The sequence below is a fragment of the Fringilla coelebs genome (assembly GCF_963513975.1).
Source record: "Fringilla coelebs genome assembly, chromosome: 4".
In the NCBI taxonomy this organism is placed as follows: domain Eukaryota; kingdom Metazoa; phylum Chordata; class Aves; order Passeriformes; family Fringillidae; genus Fringilla; species Fringilla coelebs.
The window spans coordinates 53,587,627-53,606,859 of NC_140032.1; the positions used below are offsets into that span (position 1 = coordinate 53,587,627).

Sequence of the window (19,233 nt, forward strand, 5' to 3'; positions counted from 1 at the left end):
TAGAAGGCAGAGCTGTTCTTTTAGTCTCTGTGGCGAAGCCTCTCACATTGTCTGCAAGATTGACAGGTGCTCTGACATTTCATAAGAGAGGAAATTGATGGGCTAACCAGTGGGTGGACATAAATTTGCATCAGTTATAGACTGTACGTTTTTGCTAACAGCGCACTTTGCCCTGCGGTTTATTTGTGCAAAACCCATTTTAAGCTAGAGTAGGAAGCCATATTACTTTTTAGTCAGCATTAAAAAAGGTCATCTGTAAAATGGAATAAAATGAAGTTATTACAGGAATAGTGAAGAAACAGTAATTGAAATCCAAGGAGGTGTAAAGAAGGAGCTGTGAATGTAATCCAGTGGTGGCTGGGATACAAGAGAAAGTGCCCCACAGACCATGAAAAGTCAGTGCTTCCTCATCACAACCTGCAGCCCTTTTCAGGGGCTTTCTCCTTCTCATACCGTGTATAGAGCCTTTTTCAGAATATGTTTCCCTTCCCCTGAAGGATACATCAATTTGCAGTACAATGCATTCATTTTTTACTCTAGGGTTTTCATACTATTAGACAAGCTAGTCAGTGTTTTTTCTACAGGAAGGATGGACTGGGCTGTGGTACAGGGCTAGTTCTCTGTCTGTGCCTATCACTGGGAATGCACCTGCTGTGACCTGCTGGCCACCCATGGAAGTTACTAATCATATTTTGAAAGCAGTTATTTTGGCTCATAAAAAATATCCAGGAATTACCCAATAGTGGCTTGGAAGAGGCAGATCCTGACCATTAAGGTGTTTTCTGTGAAGTTACAGAGTCCTTGCTGAGGAGTGGGGCCTGACCCATAAGCTTCTTGCCCATGTCTGCGATGCTGAAGGCTGAATTAGCAGGGACTCTGAGCAAACTGCAGGAGCCAGCACACTTGAGGTGATTAATGAGAAGCCTGAGCCGGTGCTTTAGGCTGAAGATGAGTCATTAATAGAACAGGCATGCTAACAAGCACGGGAGAGGCTTTGTGTGGGAGGCCACAGGAGCCTTCTCTCCTCAGGCTGCCAGCAGAGTTGAGCCAGCACAACAGGGCTGCTTACAGCTCAGGGCTCCCTGGTGCTTCATTCCAGCTCCTAGGCTGGAGACACATCTGCTCATGGAGTGTGGTGGATATTGGGATGAAAACAATCACGGGTGCTTCAGTGGGATTAAGGGGTTCAAGTGCAGTAGGGGTATTGGTGCCCTCATGTCAAAGCCCTACACCTCTGAAGAGGGTGGTGGCAGTGCTGTCTTCAACGAGTTGGCCATGTCCCCAGCCAATATTTGCAAGGCACTTAGCTTTGAAGAGGGACAGAGTAATTAAAATTTCTTTTTTAAGCCCCAAGATGGACAGGTGCTCTGTGCACACAGGTTATGTAGCTTGTGGGCTTCACAGCCCTGTCTTCTTCTGCTTATATTACTTCTGTCTTCTTTTTTCATTAGTTTGGAAGGCAGATCAATTTTTAATTGAAGCAATTTTTTTTCTCTGAGGAAAATGCTGATACATTGTATTCACATAAAGGAAGCAGTATTAGATTTGAAACCAGTTAAACTATCACAGAAGGGGAAAAAAATTCCTTTCTTCCTGACTGCTAAATATTTAACAGGCCGCTGAATGATCAAAGGTCCCTTTAGGATTTTTAAATGACAAGATAGGAACGCGTTTAAATTCCCCAACATTTGCATTTCTGACAGCAAGAATGTGAGAAGCAATGTCAAATGCTTGAAGTCCTCCCACTTGCACAGTGATCACTGAGTCATTTTACTGATAGAAGCCAATTCAGAATGCTTTATCCCTTCTATAAATGTTGAACCAAACTCAGCTGGGAAATGGGAGCATCACCCACACAACACAAAGCACTGGAGCATTTTTCCTCTGCACAGGGTAATCAGCAGCAGGAAAAAAAGAAAGCCTCAAGTGCTGAAGGGATTCTGTTGCTGCAGCGAACAGTCATTGGGGGAATGTTGTCTCCTAAGTTTGCTTTGACTTAACTCTTGGTTTCCACGGGGTTGTTGGAACTGGTGTTAGGAACACATGTTGTTTGGATGCTCTCTCTTTATATGTGAATCTTAATGCTCTGATTGCAATGAGGGTACAGTAGAAGAGCTCACTTGTCACTGATTTCATCTGGGAGATTACAGATGGGTACATGCTGAGTTTGTCTCACTGCATGAAAGTGGTTTGCATCCAATTTCCAAGATATCCTACCTTAGATAGATTAGTAGTTAGATTTTTTGGCACTTGAAACACTTTGGATTTCTGAAGGTGATTCTTGATTCGCTGCAGCGTTCTGTTAGTATTAAACCTGTATGAAAGCTTTGCCTTCTGTGCAACTAACTACTTGCTTAAGTGTGTGCTTGAAAATCTTTGCTGAATCAAATGAATGAATTTAAATGTTTAAAATTAATTCAAGTTGAAGTAGATCAGCTTTTAAGCTTTCAGTAGCCATGTTATTTTAAGCTTCTCTTGTCAGATTGCTTACATATTTGTCGTGGTTTAAGTCCAGCTGGCAAATAAGTACCATGCAGCCACACTGTATGGTTTACATTTGTTGTTGTTGTTGCAAAGACTGTGTTGAACTTTTCTGCAATAGTCTATTCAGTGCTAAATTCAGAAGCTAAAAATGCTTCTGAATACTTGAGGCACTAGTTCTTCTTCTGTGTCTTAGGGTGACATTCTGTAAACGGCTTTTTGAGGGTGCTAGATGGTCCAGAGTGCATCCTGGCAGAAGAGAATTCAGCCCACCAAGCATCCACACTTGGCATATTTATGTCTGTCCCAGGTATGGGAAAGAGATTAATAACATTAGAGCAGTCAACTGTTGCTTTTTCCAATGCCACTGCCTTTCTTGGATAATTCCAGGCAGATGAGCAACTGAACCGCAGAACAAGGACCAGTTGGTTTGTTGCCTTTTGTATCAGAAATGATACCCATGTGTAAGAGAAATCACTGCTTATTTCACTGCTATGTTTCCTCACTGAATCTGCTTGTTGAACAATGCTTGTTATGGAACAGTAAGCACATCATTTGGCTTAATGCTAAACAACTGCAAAAATTATCATACTTTAATGAGAGCCATTGCAATACCCCTATTGAGGGAATGCACCAATACTTATAACTGAAACAGAATTATTTGGAGCTTGTTATTAAAAGGTGATGATACAGCGTAGTGCTGAATTTCCCTTTGTTTGTTCATGTCAAAGTACATTTACTCTTAGCCTGTATTCCACAGAAGTATATTCCAGTATAGGTCATTTCTAAAATCATGTTTGCCCATAAACTCACCAGCTGAGTGCCTAACTGATAGTGCTTGAGTGTTTAGAAACACTTGGGCATCGAGCTGTGGCAGTCTTTCAAGTCAGTTGTGCTCAGATCTGCATGGGTGATTCTCAAGACCTGGCTCTGATTCTTATCCAAATGTTGATCAGGCAGTGCACATAGTGAAACAATGTTTATGGCTGGTAGCAGATAGGTCTTTGTGTTGTTTTCAAACTGCAGGGAGTCACATGATAAGTACACATCTTCTGAAACAAGGACTCATCCTGTCAGTCTTTCTGTTTCATCCTCAGTTCTGAAAATGCAGAAGAGCAGCATTTATGTTCCTGCTATGATGGAGGAAATGTTGTATTGCTTCAGGCGGTGTATTGTTGTTCAGGAACTGCAAATCTGGCTTGTAGAAGAAAGAGCTACACCAACTGTAATCAATTTGTTACATGTGTTCTCTCACTCCTCCTGTGTTTTAACTGAGCAGTCTTGTCTCTCATAGAATAAGCTTTGTTGGTAATCAATCTCATTGATGTGACATACATAAAATTATTCTTCCTCAGCTTCATCTGTTCTTCCATAAATCACATGTAGCTGACTGTTATGCCATGAAATTGAAGAAAAGTGGTTTGTTTTTTCCTATTTTTCCCCAAAGTAGATGGTGTAATGAGTGCAATTACTAAGCAGTATTTCTCTCAAAACTTCCTGGCAGAATTGTGGTTTTACCTGCTATTCTGGATGTTGTGAACAGAATAAATTCTTTTATCTCACCTACTGTTTTTGTGTGCTACCTCTAGCAAAAATTATGCATACCTCTTTGTGTGTATGCATAATTTTTTCTTCTAGTATGCTTAAATATAAACAGGGTGAGGGCTAGAGTATGATTAGAATTCTTTCTTTCAAATCAGGAGAGTCGATGTGAAAAGTGATATTTCCCTTTTGTTCTTAGTGGCTGTGGGCCTGACTGCTTCCTGTGAATTCTAGCAGTTTATGGTGATAACTTCACTGTGACTGAAATGCATTCCAGGGGCAGCCCCTGCTTAGCTGGTGAAGTTTGAGGAGCTACTGTGATTAATAATAAGAAAGGACCAGAGGGAAAGTGTCATTTTAACAATTCTAATAACTAACATTGAATGCTTTGATCCTTTAAAAGCAGCTCTGCATTTTAATGTCAAATGGTTTAACAGAGTTTATTAATAGAAGGCTTCTTCTGGTAAAAAGTGCAGCAACAGTTCCCCTTTGAAGTTTCATCTGTGGCTGAGATCATCATCAGTTCACCCTGGTTCAGGTAGGTTTTGGACTTTTGGCACCACTGGGGCTTGCCCTTCTTTTCCTTCTCAGCAGCATGGTGAGCAGCATCTCTGCCCCACTTGTCTCTGTTCCAAACAGCAAGCTCAGCTCTAGCAAGATGTACCTTCTCTGCAGTTCTCATAAATGAGCACCACAGGTACAGGGTGCTCTGCAGGTTTTTCCTGTGTTGTGTAGACAGAAAAAGCTGGGTTAGCCCAGAGAAGACTGAAATTAATCGGGGTAATGTTTTTTCCAGTATCAAACCTTTGTTACTTTAAGGCTTTTAAGTGGCTTTTCCCAGACATCTGTTAGGAATGATTTGGGGAAAGCTCAACCTGCCTAAAACAGAGATGCAGCTTGGGTGATTCCTCAAAGGCCATCCAAACTTAGTCTTTATGACCTCTTATATGTGAAGTAGTAGTGAAGATTCTTCTGGTGTCCATCCCTTTTGGGAGAGCAGCAGGTGTCTGAAAAGAGGGTCATAAACCCAGGCTGCCCTCAGACATACAGGTGTAAGTATGGAAATGGCTCAGTGAAGGGGAAAGCTACACCAGGCTTATACTGACAGAGAGAGAGCTGAATTTGGCCTGGGAAACTGTTGCTTTGAATTCCACACTCATGCAGTGTAGAGGATGGCAGGCTTCAGCCTGCTGCTTTCTTGCATCTAAGCCAGAAGGGAAAAGCAAAGATAATAGCAGTGCAGAGGAGGAGGGAAAGACAGCACAAATATTCAAGTATTGTATATGCCTACTACACCATACTAAGTAGACTTTATTGAGAAATTCTTTCCACTTAGTTAAAAGGAGTTATTTCTTCTTCTATGGGAGAAGAATAAACTGAATATATGTTCGTGATGTTTGTTTTGTGCCACTGAACTGTTATGTAACCTTTCCCAACTGAAGTAAAAGCTCAGAATAGTTGAGTACTTGCTTCTAGATGAAGAGTGTCACTTCAGGAGTATAAATTTTCAAATGCAGGCTGGCTCTTGAGTCTTTTGTAGTGTTTGATCTGCTGCTGAATAGATCACAATGGCAAGAAATACTCCTGAAACCTTTGTAGTTCAAATAATTGTTGCAAGTGGGGTTTTTTTCAAAGCAAGTGCTGGTTTACTCTGTACAACAAGAAATATATTTTTAAATTCCCCAGCTGGGTAAAGTGCTGTAATAGGTTGGAATTGAAGGAATGCTTTAGAGAGATGCTCAGTGATAATAACTGAAGGGTGACCATTCATAACATGTCCTGTCAATCAGTTCCATCCCTTGAAGGTGACATCCTGCCGCTGGATCACCTGTGAGCCCACAGCCCAGTGTGCTGGAGAGTACAAGCAAATGAGTCAGTGCTGATTGCAGCAGCTTGTCTGCTCATACTCTAGGAAAAAGCAAAAGGGAACAAAACCTGCTCTCTTCCCAGTACCTGAAAAGAGAGTCTTCCCCTTTTTTTAAGAACTTCCTTGGGAGTGAGTGTGAGTGAGCTTTGTGACTACAGGCACAGCAGATAGATAGGGTGCAGAGCTGCAAGGTGTGCTCTCTCTGGGGCCAGGTGAGTGGGAACTCATGCTGTTCTTAATGCCAAAGGGTGGCTGAGCCTGCAGTTCTGTGCAGAGGACATTTTCTAAGAGTAGGAGAAACAGATATGGTTTAGAGGTTGCTGTTTTACATAATCCAGTGTTGAATCAGCTGTTTGCGTAACTGGAGAATTCTTCTGGAGGAAATTAATTTTTCTCCTTAAAATTTTTCTTAGAGAACATATACTCATGGAATCTATACAGTAACTTCTGAAATTTATCTGTATTAAAAATGTATTTACCATTGAAATGTGATTATGATATTCAAACTGTTTTAAATAAAGTATGGTAAAATAAAATTGCAAATCTGGCTGAGACCGCACTACCTAAAATTATATTTACTGACCTAGTAGACCCAAGTCTGACCAATATTGCTCATGTGTATGCTGACTTCCCAGCTGATGTGTGCCATTTTTCTAGTTAATGTGGTCTGTCAAGGTCATGCATTATGTTCTAGTTTTATTTAATGAAGATAACGTTTAGATGTTGTCCTTGGAGGTCATTCTTGGTAATGGGTTCACACAGAATGGAGAACCCTCCATTACAGAAAGAGACAGATGGGTGTAGCTAATCCCATGGATCTCCTGACAGACATAGTGTCAGACAGATTCCTTAATTTTCTCGCTGTTTTTAGGATGTGATCATTCCTGCTGTTCTCCTTTGGCATCTCCCAACATCCCCAGCCAAGTGCATTGTGTACACCGAATTCTGTGTTCAGGAGAAGGGCCCCTGGGGCTGCATAGGCCTTTTTAATACATGAGAGAATGACTTCCTTTTTCTCTTTTTTTTTTTCCTTTTGTTTTTCTTTTTTTTTTGTGCACTAAGATGACATTTTTGGCTTTTGTTACTCTTTGACTTTGTAATTCTTTTTTGTGCACTGTTTGCCCATCATCTTTGATTTGGTTAGTGCCTAAGTGACACTTATATGCACATTTTCCTGTTGAGGTGCATGTTGTTTATTTCAATCACTTACTCAGGTGTGTCAAGGTGACTTTATGTAGTAAAAACAATTAAACTTGGACTGTTTATTGTTCCTTCTTACTGCATAAGATTGAGCAAACAGTTCAGTGCAGTCCTTGGCCCTTCTTCCAAATCCTTACTGGAATTAGTGGTATTATTTGACTGGAGATTTCTGTGGAACTGCAGTCCAAAATTTCAGTTTTGAGAATGTAAATGTGAAGTTGATAGTGGATATTTGTTTCATATAGTGGCAGATATTGTTTGAGCACATCTGTTATTCAAAATTATTGTTATTACTATTACCTTGTTCAGGAGAACGGGAGGAGAGGCAGATCTGGGCCACATCTCTGATGTGATGTCTAGTTAGCATCCCCCCACTGTACTGCAAGTAGAAGTAACGTCAGGCTTTCCAAATTATGTGCTCTAGCTTTTTCTTTCCCTTCCTGGGGAGTTTCCAGTGTCAGCATGGATTTGGGAAGCAGAAGAGGATGAAGCTGAAAGGGCTGTGTGTCCTGGCTGCATTCCCATGTGCTGCTGATGTCACATTGACTCAGCCCTTAGGCAGCCTCTTACTTTGTCACCTGGAATTGATGCATGTCTGTTGCTGTACAGCTCATATCAGCTTCTGGTCTGGCCTGTGCAATGAGCAGGTTCTCCATGGGATCCTCATTTATCAGCAAATAGCAACATTCCAGGAGTTCTAATTAGGAACTTTACCAGCCTGGTTAATGCAAACATGAATCTGAGTTTCAGCAAATTTCATTTCTCACAGAAATGTTCCTGTTGTTCTCTGAAGGCATCTCATCTGTACAGGTAATACTGGGGAATTTTAAAGGAAGGAAAGAAAAAAAAATGCACAATCTTTATGTTGTACTGAAATTTATTTTTCAAGGCATTTGCAACAGTTAGTAGATTGTTGTAAACAGAAGTTATTTCCAGCTATTTGTAGACACTGAGGTGAACCTGTGGTTGCAGGTTACCACAGCCACTTTATTCCTTTTTCTGTAAGCCTCAGTTGTTTTCCTTTTCACTTTTGTCATTGCCAAGTGAAAGGCATAAAAATGCAAATCAGAGTGCACCCTGTAGAACTTGCAGGCACTATTTTAGCCTTCATTGGATTTGTGCTAATGCTGATATTTATTTGTTTAATTAAATGTCTCTTCTTCATTTCAACTCTCAGTTTGAGGAGAAGGAGGGAGACAGTCTCGTTTTATTGGCATTCTAAATGAGTTGTGCACTGGAACAGCTAATTTCTTTCCCAATGATGCTTTCTCATCATTTCCTTCACTTAGGTGTTCAACTTAGGGATAATTAAAACAGTTTGCTTTATTTCTAGATAGTGCACATATACATCTCTGTACCTCTGGAATGAAACAACTGGACTGATGATGCTGCTTTGTCATTTACAGCTGAGTCTCGGAGGCACTGACTATTGCAATGAGCGAGCAGGAGCTTTGAAGCATCCTAACCTGACCTGGCAACTCAGTTGTAACTGTATAACTCAGTCAGTTCCATGAATATAATGTCTTAGGACTAGGAAAGTAAATAAATTGAGGCCATTTTAGCAGAGCTTTCTTTTGCCTCTTGTTGGATTTTTTGTTCAAGTGTCTTTCTCCCATCCAGGGAAATTGGGCTTTATGGTCAAAAGATCTGTAAAAAATGAGTTACCAAATGGGGAAGACAGTTATTTTTTCACTTCAGTACAGTATCCAGGTGGACTACATTTTGGAGAAAAAGGAATGCAAATTATTTTCTTTTCAAAAGGGAATTTTAAGCCCATAAGCACAGCAAATTGCTGTTCAGCTTGTAGCAGGAGGCAAGTTTTCACAGGAACAATAGCAGCTGCACTGGGGGTATAAGAAAGGAATCCCAAAATTTTACTTTAAGCTCTGCTGTATAATGACTGAACAGCTCCTGACAAAAGCTCTCACGAGGTGGAGAATACAAAAATGAAATGGGCTTAGTCAGGCTGCAGGGACAAGGAGTTAGCAGTTGTAAGGGCTTGAGGCAGCCCTGCCGAGTTGCAGGTTTGGGATGTGGTAACAGGCATGAGACCAACAGCTTTAGGGATAAACAATTTTATCCCTAAATAAATAAAGGCAGATTACTAGTGCAATTATCCAGGGCTGTAGCAACAACAAATTCAATAATTTGCTAATGCTGGGCTTCAATTAACACCTGGGCCTGCAAAGATGTACGTGCCCATGGCAGGCAGGCATTACTCTATTAGTATGTGATCATTTTTCAAGGTAATGATGCTTTTAGATGTATATTTTCTTATTTTGAGCTCCCACAGGTACCAACTGGAGTGTGTACAACAAATTGGGCTATGTTAAAATTGCTTTGCATGGAACACTTTGCTGGGGTCTCAAAGGGCTTTCCAGAAGATTATCTTGTAAACCAGCTTTTCCCCTATTCTAGTTCATTGCTTGCTCAATAAGGCCTTTTGTCTTGGTTCATGGGTTTTTTGATTCACAGTTTTAATTTGATTAATTTACACAGACTTAATTTAATCAAATTTAATAGGTTTGCAGTTTTACATTATAAAACACTCAATAATAGACTGGCAAGTGATGTAGTGACCAGTGCTCATTGAGTTTTAATAATCTATTTTGCTGGAATTAGCTATGACTTCTCAGGTTACATTAATATTTTAGTTATTTGAGGTAAGCCTCATGTATTTATTGTCGTCAGTAGGGCTTTCCTACTGGACTAGAGAAAAGGTCTTCCCACAATATCTGCATGGGAAATTCCATAGAGGTCCCAAGAACAGACAGAAAATCAGCAACCACAAAACAACATAAATGTGAGTTTGGAGGGGGAGGGAGTTTATCAATGGGCATAACCACCTGGTAGGGGTGGAGGTAAAGGAGGTTGAACCAGATTCTTCAGTGGTGAAATAGCAGGAAGCAGAGGGCACTAAATGAAAAGCAGGAAACTCCACTTAAATGGAGAAAAAAGGTTTTTCACTGTGTATTTAGTTGAACACTGGAAGAGGTTATCCAGTGAGGTTGTGGAGTGTCAGTCTGTGGGAATGGTTAAAGCCTGGAGTGGCCCTGAGCAACCTGCTCAAGGTGGGCAATTTCTTGAAGTCTCTTCTGGCCTCTCTGGTTCCTGGCTTGCAGAGTGATTGCCTCTTGCCAGTATAAATGTTCTAAGAGCAGACAGCTTGGTAGCCTGGTTTATTTATCTCAGGATGTGGAATCACTCCAGAAGGAATTAGTCTCCAGTAATCATGAGAATTATGCATGACTGTAAGATTTCATCAGTGTTCATAATGGAGAGAAAAAACATATTACTAACCAGGGAGATGGCAAAGTATAGTGTTTAGATCAGCCACTGAATTACAATTATCACTCTTCCTTTTGAAGTTGCTCTTGTCTCTGAATTGGGATAAATTACCTTTTTTCTGATGGCAATAACATCAGCATTGCAACACCAGCAGGTCACCGAGAGGACAGAATGTGACCCTTTCACTCTGTGGTGCTGTCATAGGAGCACTGCCAGGAGTCAACCACTTGGCCTCTTTTTCATGGGTAGGGAATCTTAAGCAGTCTCTTCCCTTCTGCCAAGAGTGTTAGGAGGTAGGAAAGAGAGAGAAGGGAAAGAATGGGGTGCAGTTTTCACCCAAAACACTGAAATAAGAAAAACCTTTTTGGTGATATATACATTATAAAAGGAGTAGTTCTGAAGTTTTGTCCAATAGTCTGTATTTTAACAGGCCCAGATCTTCAGTAGGAGTATATCATTAGTTTGGTTACTATTTTATTGCAAAAGTGGGTAATTTCACACTGTTTGCACAGAGCTTAGCAGGATTTATTCCCATGGTAAAAGAGGAGGAATCGATGTTCTGGAGCCATCACAGCAGTTCTGCTGCATGCTCCTGTATGCCACTTACATTCATACCTGTTCTTTGAGTCAGAACTGGTGCCCAGGGTCGTGCAAAAGTGTCACTTCACCAGGATGGGACAGCATCTCCTCTTTGTTTGTAAAAGGACACAGGTTGCTTGATGAAATGAGAGAACCTCAGGGAAGAGAGGGTGTGTGCTGTGTAACGTAGCCATGCATTCCTGGGAAAAGTGTGCATGGGCTTTCCAGGTGGCCTGGCAGCACATGGGCTCGGTGCAGGTCTCAGGCACGTGCCTTTAGCAAGGCAGGCAGAAGTGCTGATAGCACAATGTGGCACCCCTGTTAATGCCTGAAAATGGCAGTGTGGTCTGCTCCGCTTGGGACATGCAAAAGCTTTTTTCCTGTAACATGGGGTCCAAGGGCATGAGACTCTCTGGAGTAAAAATACAACCACAGTGACCATGCTTCAAACTGATATATGGGTGGGTATTCATTTCTCCTTAAAGGCAACCTTAGGGGACAAGCAGAAGTCCTCACCTCACCATTCTTCTAAAACCTTGTTGAATGGGTGAGTTGTAATTTCGCCTTTTAAAAGTGTTTTTCCAGCAAAAGTTCATGCTCCCCAGTTAAAAACTGACTTCATCTCTGGGAAGCTTTAGTTGAGCTCTTTGGGTGATCTAATATAAAAAAATCTTTCCCTCTGGAAATGCCCTTCAGAGTGGTTGAGAGAGGTTGCAGCTTCTAGAGAAAAATGCGTCTTTCATACTAAGGCAAGAATTGGTCTTTTGGGTGGTTTTCCTCTTCCATAACTGAATTAGGATGTGGAATTACTAATCATGACAATGTAAAATTCCATTTCTTTGTTTTAAAGGAGGTAAAATGTGATTTAAGGTGTACCTTAGGTGGCCCTGTGTTACTGGGGGTGGTGGTTTACTTTGTGATACCCTTACTTTGGGGAGGCTGTACATCAGAAGCAGGGCATGCCAACATTTCAAGTGAGGTGGTCACCTTGAGTAATGTCATCCTCATCTGAACTGCAGTGACATCAACATGAGAGATGGTGTTTGAGTTGCTGTTTGCAGCTGGGCAAAGGCAATAAACCTTTCCTGGGCAGGGAGTTCCCTTGGAGGTTTGTTATGGCTTGTGATTTACTTCCTTTGAAAACTGTGGTTGATGTTGTGTTTTTCTAGTGCTGCTGGTTGTTTTATTTGAAGCTATAGAGAAATCTACCTCCTGAACTTGCAGAAGGGACTTGGAAAGATGATCATTTCAGTCTTTTAGGCCTTCTGTCTCCGTATAATCCTGATGGACAGTCCAGATCCGTTGCAGAGGTTCCTAACAAAAACAGCGTACAAACTTTGAAGCTCTTACTTGAAATTTATCTGGGAAGTGTTTTTCCTTTTCATTAATAATGGTCCTGGCTGTTTCACTTGCCATCTGTTTTCCTGCTAGATAACATTAAGCTGTGTGCATGCTTTCTTGTGCACCCTCAAGCCTGATTTTGGGCACAGTTTTACTTGATGAGCTGATTGTTAGCTGAAGCTGTTCCTTAATGACTGGGGGAAGCAGAAATTAAATGATATTTTGGATTAAGCAGGAGAGCATGCAACAGGAGCTTCAATTCTTTAGAGCGGGTCCCTTAGGTCAAGGGCACAGTAACAGCTGTAAAATTTGCATTGCATATTTTATTTGGCTGTTTCAGTTAAAGCTAGTAAGGATTGATGCTACTTTTCATACAAGCAAACAGGCAAAAATGCTACTAAAGATGTGTTTAGAAGCTAGTGTAGCTAAATACTGAAATCAAGTAATCAGAGGAGCTCAAGAGTTTTAGTAAGATGAGGCAGAAATGTAATTGGGCCTAGCTTTTCTCATCATTTCAAGCCTGAAAAATTACTTTTTGTGTTGAACACCCCAACTTTTTGGCAGCTCTGGAAAACCAAACTGGTGCCTATTAGATACCTAAATAAAGGTACTTGCAAGTACTTCACTGGCATCCTTTGGCTTTTTGGAATTTGTCCATGTTGTCTGTGCCATAGAGCAGCTCAGGGTGTTGACTCAGAGCAGGCACATGCATGGAGGGAACTTGGCAGAACAGTCAGACTGCACACAGGCTGTGCTGCTTACTTCCAAAGGGAAAAGCATGGAGGAGTAATAGGACCAGCTATCTCTTCATACTGCACCTTTTAAAGTCTGAGGTAAGAGCTGGAGAGAAGAATCTATATTATGGATATAAATTCTGCACATTGTAAACTTGGGTGATGAGGATGAAAAGCGTTGTACCTACATGTGTATCAGAAAGGTGACAGAGCCAAGGAAGAACAGGTATCTGGCAGATGAAGTCACAGTTTGTCCTTGGGAGGGTGCAGAAAGTGAGGAACAGAGTGTTATGACTAAGGTCACCTGGTTAAACCACAGAGGGTGCCAATATGTGGCAAATGGGGGAGCACAGTAAATACTGTGGGAAGGTAAAGAGGGTTTAGTGCCACCTTTTTTTGCATTTTATATTCTATTTGTGTTAAGCTCTCAGAGGTGAGTTTCAGGTTTAGATTCTCTTCTCCTCATTTTGTCTGTATCCTAAATTTAATTCAGTACCACTATCTTACTTGTAGATTTTGAAGAATTATCTCATTAGTCTGGTTTATGATTTACCTTAATTTTGTATTTCTGTCTACTCTATCAGCCTGCAGGTGGGTTTTTTAAAATTAATTCCTTCCTAAGTGTCTGTAATTGGTTTTAGTGCACTTCCATCTAGGTTGACACCTGCTATAAGTCAGCATAGTCACAATAGATCCATTGAGACACTCTGCCTATTTTCATATCAGTTTGCTTATAGTTCAGGATGAATGCCAGCAGCCTCTGCTCTGGCAGAGCTCATGCTTCTTCTCTGTGAACTTCTGGAATAACAGCCACAAAGAGGATTGGCCCAATTGAAATGTTGTGGGTTTTTTCCTTTGTGTTTGTTTTATACGGTGCAGAGCATCTGCAGTTCTAGGAGAATAATAATGTTTCTTTAATAGTCTTATTCAACTTGTTATTCCTCACACCATTGCCATCTTGTCAACTCCAGGAGTCTCTTACTAAAATTGATGTGTAAAATAGAAAAAAGAAAAAATGCAAGAAGCTGGGTAAAAGTATCATACCATGTATGATATACCAGTAGTGCATAGAGTAACATGCTGTTTGACATAAGAAAGCATGTAAAGGTATGGCCCATTAAAGGAAAAAAGCATTTTCCAGTACAGTTAGGTTCTAAAACAGAAGAAAAAAAGCACCAGGTTTCCCTCTTTTTGCAATATGAAAAAACTTAAACTCTAAAATTAATAATGGTTTATGACAGAGTGGATGTGTCTAGAACATTCAAAAAATAATTGAATTACTGTTTTATTTGTGTCTTGATACTGGCCTGTTTTTACAGGCACTTTTACATACCTGTCACTGTGTTCCCCAAAGGAGTTAAACAGGAATTAATGTGATAACTTAATGTGATACTTAAACCATTTGTGCAGGACTTTGTTTCCCTCAGTTTCTTAAGGCACAAAATCTCCTTGTTTTGGTTTGCTTCGTGACTCAACCAAAGCATTTCTGTGGGGTTAAAATATTTTCCCAAGGTATTCAGCAAGCTGGTGGTGGTACTGTTCTTTTATTCACATGGACTTCTTGGCCTGTCCATGGCAAGGGAAAAAGGAGGTCTCAGCTATTCAAAAGTTGTCATTCCCATGGATACCCCTGTGAAACATGGAGAAGATCTCTCTGCAATTCATGTCCCCTCACTCTCCAAGACCCCTGGTAATGTCCCAAAACCAAAGGACAGGCCAAAAAGTCAACCACTGATGGGAAGGAAGCTCACACTTCGGTGGGAGGGCTGAGGCGAGCAGTCACTCACTTTTCTTTCCCTACCTTAAATGTAGAATGAAGAAGGTTTCCTGCAGGAGGGAATGGTGAACAATACAGGTGCTCCTGTGGATCCTGAGAACGAGGCTTACGAAATGCCTCCCGAGGTAAATCTGTTGTGGTGTTTGCTGGGAATGCATGTAGGAGAAGGCCACAGGAGGAGGCTGCATGCTCAAGTCACATAAGCCTGGCCCAGGCTGGTGCTGGGGGCTGCAAGGGCACAGCAGAAACATGGTCCCTTTGGCCAAGATCTGCCAGATCTGCGAGTCAGAAAATTATTTTCTTTTTTGATAGTAAGGAAGTTAAATGGGAATTTATTTTCTGTGTTTCAGAACACTTGTTCCTGGGTTTTGAGGAATCCTTTTTTGTATGTTTTGTAATAGGGAATGCAAAACAAACTGCATCTTCATAGATTGTTTGAAGAGCTTGGCCACTCACCAATGCATCGTGCTTTGTGAAGCATGATCCTAAGTTAATGCAATTATGGGAGTAAATTATTTTGTTGGTTTTTATGAACGAGCTCTCTGCAGTATCTGGCATGATGCACTGTTAGTTAGACTAGCAGTTTTATGGTAGCACAGATAATAAGACTGAAAATGAGAGATATAAAAAATTTAGGCCATGATCCAATAAAAGACTTAAAGGCTTGAGGGTAACATCTTGAACATCACTGAAATTATGGATGCTGCTCATGTGGCCATAGTTAAACACGCCTTTAAATGATTTACTGACTCATATGAGGATCTGCAGCACCTGGTGTGCTGTTCAGCCCAGAAGCAGTATTCCTTCCTCTCCAAGTGAATTGTCATGGGTGGCCTCAGGAGTTCCTGGCAGCATCAGCTGAATGATGTGTTAATCACTGTAAAAGTCTAATTCTCCTCTAAGTACCGTGACTTGTAAGGTACAGAATCTGGGAAATGTGACAAAATCCAAATACATTTCATAGCCTGGTCACAATATTATGAGAATCCATAATATTTGGGCATTGAATCCATCGGGAGTAGAATGAATAAAGAAAATAGGATGTCTTCATCTAAAATACCAGCAGTGTTGATTTCTGCTCTCCCTCAATAGGAAGAGTATCAAGACTATGAGCCTGAAGCATGAGAGTCCATTCCTTCCTTTCTATCACCTGAAATCTACCAACTACTAAAGACGTCCCATCCTGTACAAGTGCTGAGTTCCAATGTGCCCAGTCGTTCAATTTTTTTACAGTTTTTACGGTGTATTTTGAAGTCTTCCATCAGCAATGATTGGAGTATCTGTGACTGCATCCACCTTGTTTCAGCATTTCCCTCCTGCTGAAATGAAAGCCGGTTGGCAGGGTCATTGTTGTGCTGTGGATATTGTGGCTTCAAGTTTAAAAGTTAAAAAAGAAAATATTAAGTAAAAACACCTAAGTGTCTACTGCTTATTTCTAATTCTGTACATGTTTTGTTGATAGGCTGTCAGTAATTTGATATTGTTTATGATACTGTTTTTATTTGTTTCCTATGACTATTCTTTCTGTGCAGAGATGACTTATTGTGAGAGCTTTATATATATGTGTATGTATTATACATATAAAAAAAAGTAATTGAGCATGAACTATGCACCTATAAATATTAGCTGTTGAAATTTTATTGTTTTGTGATGTGTTTTATTAACTTGTGTCTGTAAATAATGGTGTTCAACTGAAGCAAATAAAATGTAACCCATTAAAAATTAATTTCTAAGTTAGTGATGATTTCTAACACCACCTTTCCCTTCCAAAAGCCCCTGTTGAAGCATTCAAGCTGTGTTGCTTCTTTTGAAGGAACTGGAGAAGCAAAATCAGAAAATGTAAGCCCAGTCTGTACAAAAACCATGAAGAATGAGAAAATGAGGGCTGCTACTGCAGCTGGGTGCGGCTTTGCTGACAGATAGGTTTGTTTGTAGGTTAATAAACCTGCTGTTGTGAGGGCAACCTGAAAGTGAATGAAGCCATTAATAATGGGCTGCAGCAGATTATCAGGAAATCATGAGGCCCTTTGAGGAATTACTGTTCCAAGGTTGTTAAATTGCTGGGATATTCAGTGATGGCTTAGTTGCAGTTAATTTGTTTTGTAAAAAGTCTCATTTTGCTGAAGTACAGTCTACTTTCTCTTTTTAGACATGTGCTGCCTGGATATTTTTCCATACAGTATAAAGATTTAAATGTGGAATGGATTTACTTCTATCATGTTTTATTATTTGTTATTTTTGGATCAGGTGTTGGCTCTAACCTGAAGTGGTTCTGTGTTTGAGGTTCTCTAGTCTTGGGTAGGATTTTGAACTTGACTTACAGCTACCCTTTTCAGTGTTCTGGGTAAGAGGTAAATATTATTGTCCAGTTTTGAAAGTGGGGAAACTTAGGCACAACCACATAATGCATGTTACTGGTATGCTCTAAAAGAGACACAGATCCAAAGAGGAGGAACTCTCCAACTTATTGGTCAACTGAGCTTCTTTGTGGCTTTCTGGAACCTTTCTGGTGCTATCATGCCCAACATTAAATAGATCTTTGCAACTGTGTGCCCATTCCATCTATGGACAGTGGGAGCTGATGATGTAGCACTGTGAGCCAAAGTCACATGAACATGCTGGTTTCATGGTGCTTAAAAGACCAGTTTCCTGTGTCATCCCCCCAGTCCCAACCCAGTATTTCTCAGGATTTTGATTTATTTCAGAAGAATTGCTGTCAAGCTCTCTCTCTTCTGTTTTGTTTTTTTGGTCAAAGCAATGAAAAATCCCCTTGAACATTTCAGACAACTTTCAGGTATTTTCATCAATAGTTTAATTGCTTAGCAGAATCTAAAGTCCTTTGCTTTTTTGCAGAAATCTGTCATGGTAAAGTGTAGCAGCCCACCAACAGTTCGAAGTCTCTTTCACAGGTGATGTATCAAAAGATTCTTGACGTGGACACGTTTACTGAGAAAAATGAATGCCTCAGTTACAAATCTATTGCATTCCTGGAAAATTATATCAGGATGGGGTACAAGGTAAGATACTGCTTATATATATATCTTAATTTTGTTTAAGGCTCTTTGTGTTCTAGGAGGACTTGGAAAGAAAAGCCCAGTACTATAGTGTGCCCCAGTATGGCAGTAGGGAATCATCCATCAAAAGCTACAACTTGTCTTGTGCCTGGTACTTCAGAAAATAGCACTGGAAAGGGCAGTCTAAATAGAATATGTATTTCTGTTGTTCATCTTCACTTTCACAGCCCAGGTCTTGATTTCTCTGTTGCTTCTTTACCAGGGAATCATTTTAAACTGGTTGCTCACATGCTGCAAGTAAGTAGCGCACTTCTTAAATAAGCTGTGGGGAGTTACATCATAAAAAACAGTAATGAGTTTGTTTCTGAGACTGGTCCCTTGTCTGAACATGTCAGAGTTAATTAGTTTCTTTCATTTGTAATATCAGCAAATCATTCAGAGTTTTTAGGTCATTTAAAATGTACCAAAGGCGATCAGTTTGGTTCTTGTGTGCCTCTTGCAAACATGCCCTCAGATGGCCCCAAAAGTCCATGGGGCCCTGGTTACTATGGCAGCACAGTGTGCTGCACTGCTCTGCTAACAAGCTGCATTTTAATTAGGTTCCTTTAAGGGCTGCCTGACCATCCTTTCCAGGTAAACCAAGTGTCATCGTGTCTTAATTTTTACAGTGAGATGGATATTGGCATGCAGGTTGCAAATGTCAGAACTGTGTTGGGTGCTAAAGCTGAACTAAATAGATACTGTTGAATTCAGGTTTTTAAAAGTGTCTACTCTGTGTATTTAAAAAAGCTTCTGCTGGCATGCTAAAAATTTTTTAAACAGTGTCTGACAGAGAGGAATATAACTCGGAGCTCTTTTTGCTAAGAGCTTGGATTTTAACTCAAAGCAAAAGCAATCTTCTATTGTCTAATTAAGAGTTAATAATGAGCCTCACCATATCCCACTCCTCCAGGGGAAAAACACATGTTGCTTTTTTGTTCTATTTTGACAACTTTAATTGGTCTTGTAATGGTTCCTAATTAAACAGATTGTAATAATGTTTTTATTACTGTAAATCAGTGTTAATACTTGTGTTACATGACTTTTATATAATGAATTTCAGGTGTTTCCTCTCCCCACCAAAGACTTTCCTCATTCCCTCAAGACAGTTGTAGGCAAATTAAGGTAAATTGCAATGTCATAAACTCGAAGAAAAGTTACATGCCTGTATCTCTACAGGAAGCACAGATGTTATTCATCCTGGTTTTCATAGCATGGGCAATCTAGGCCCAGGGATGTTCATGTGGAAGGGTCAGACATGGACAGTGGGTCAAACAGCTGCAGCAAACTCCAAGTCAAGCCTCTAAGAACTGGGAGACTGGAAAATCTACAACTGTCCATTTAAAGGCTGAACTACTCCCAGTGGCACAA

The 19,233-nt window shown here is 40.4% G+C and overlaps 1 protein-coding gene across 2 annotated transcripts in view; it reads left to right on the forward strand.

Moving 5' to 3' along the window:
- The window catches only part of SNCA (synuclein alpha), a 63,104-nt gene extending 46,911 nt beyond the window's left edge, over nt 1-16,193 (forward strand). For both annotated transcript variants that reach the window (XM_084204724.1, XM_084204723.1), the window contains exons 5-6: nt 14,845-14,934; nt 15,902-16,193. In XM_084204724.1, the coding sequence (XP_084060850.1) occupies nt 14,845-14,934; nt 15,902-15,934 (123 nt within the window). In that variant the 3' untranslated portion in view covers nt 15,935-16,193. The remainder of the gene's footprint in view (nt 1-14,844; nt 14,935-15,901) is intronic.
- Nucleotides 16,194-19,233: the final 3,040 nt, after the last annotated feature.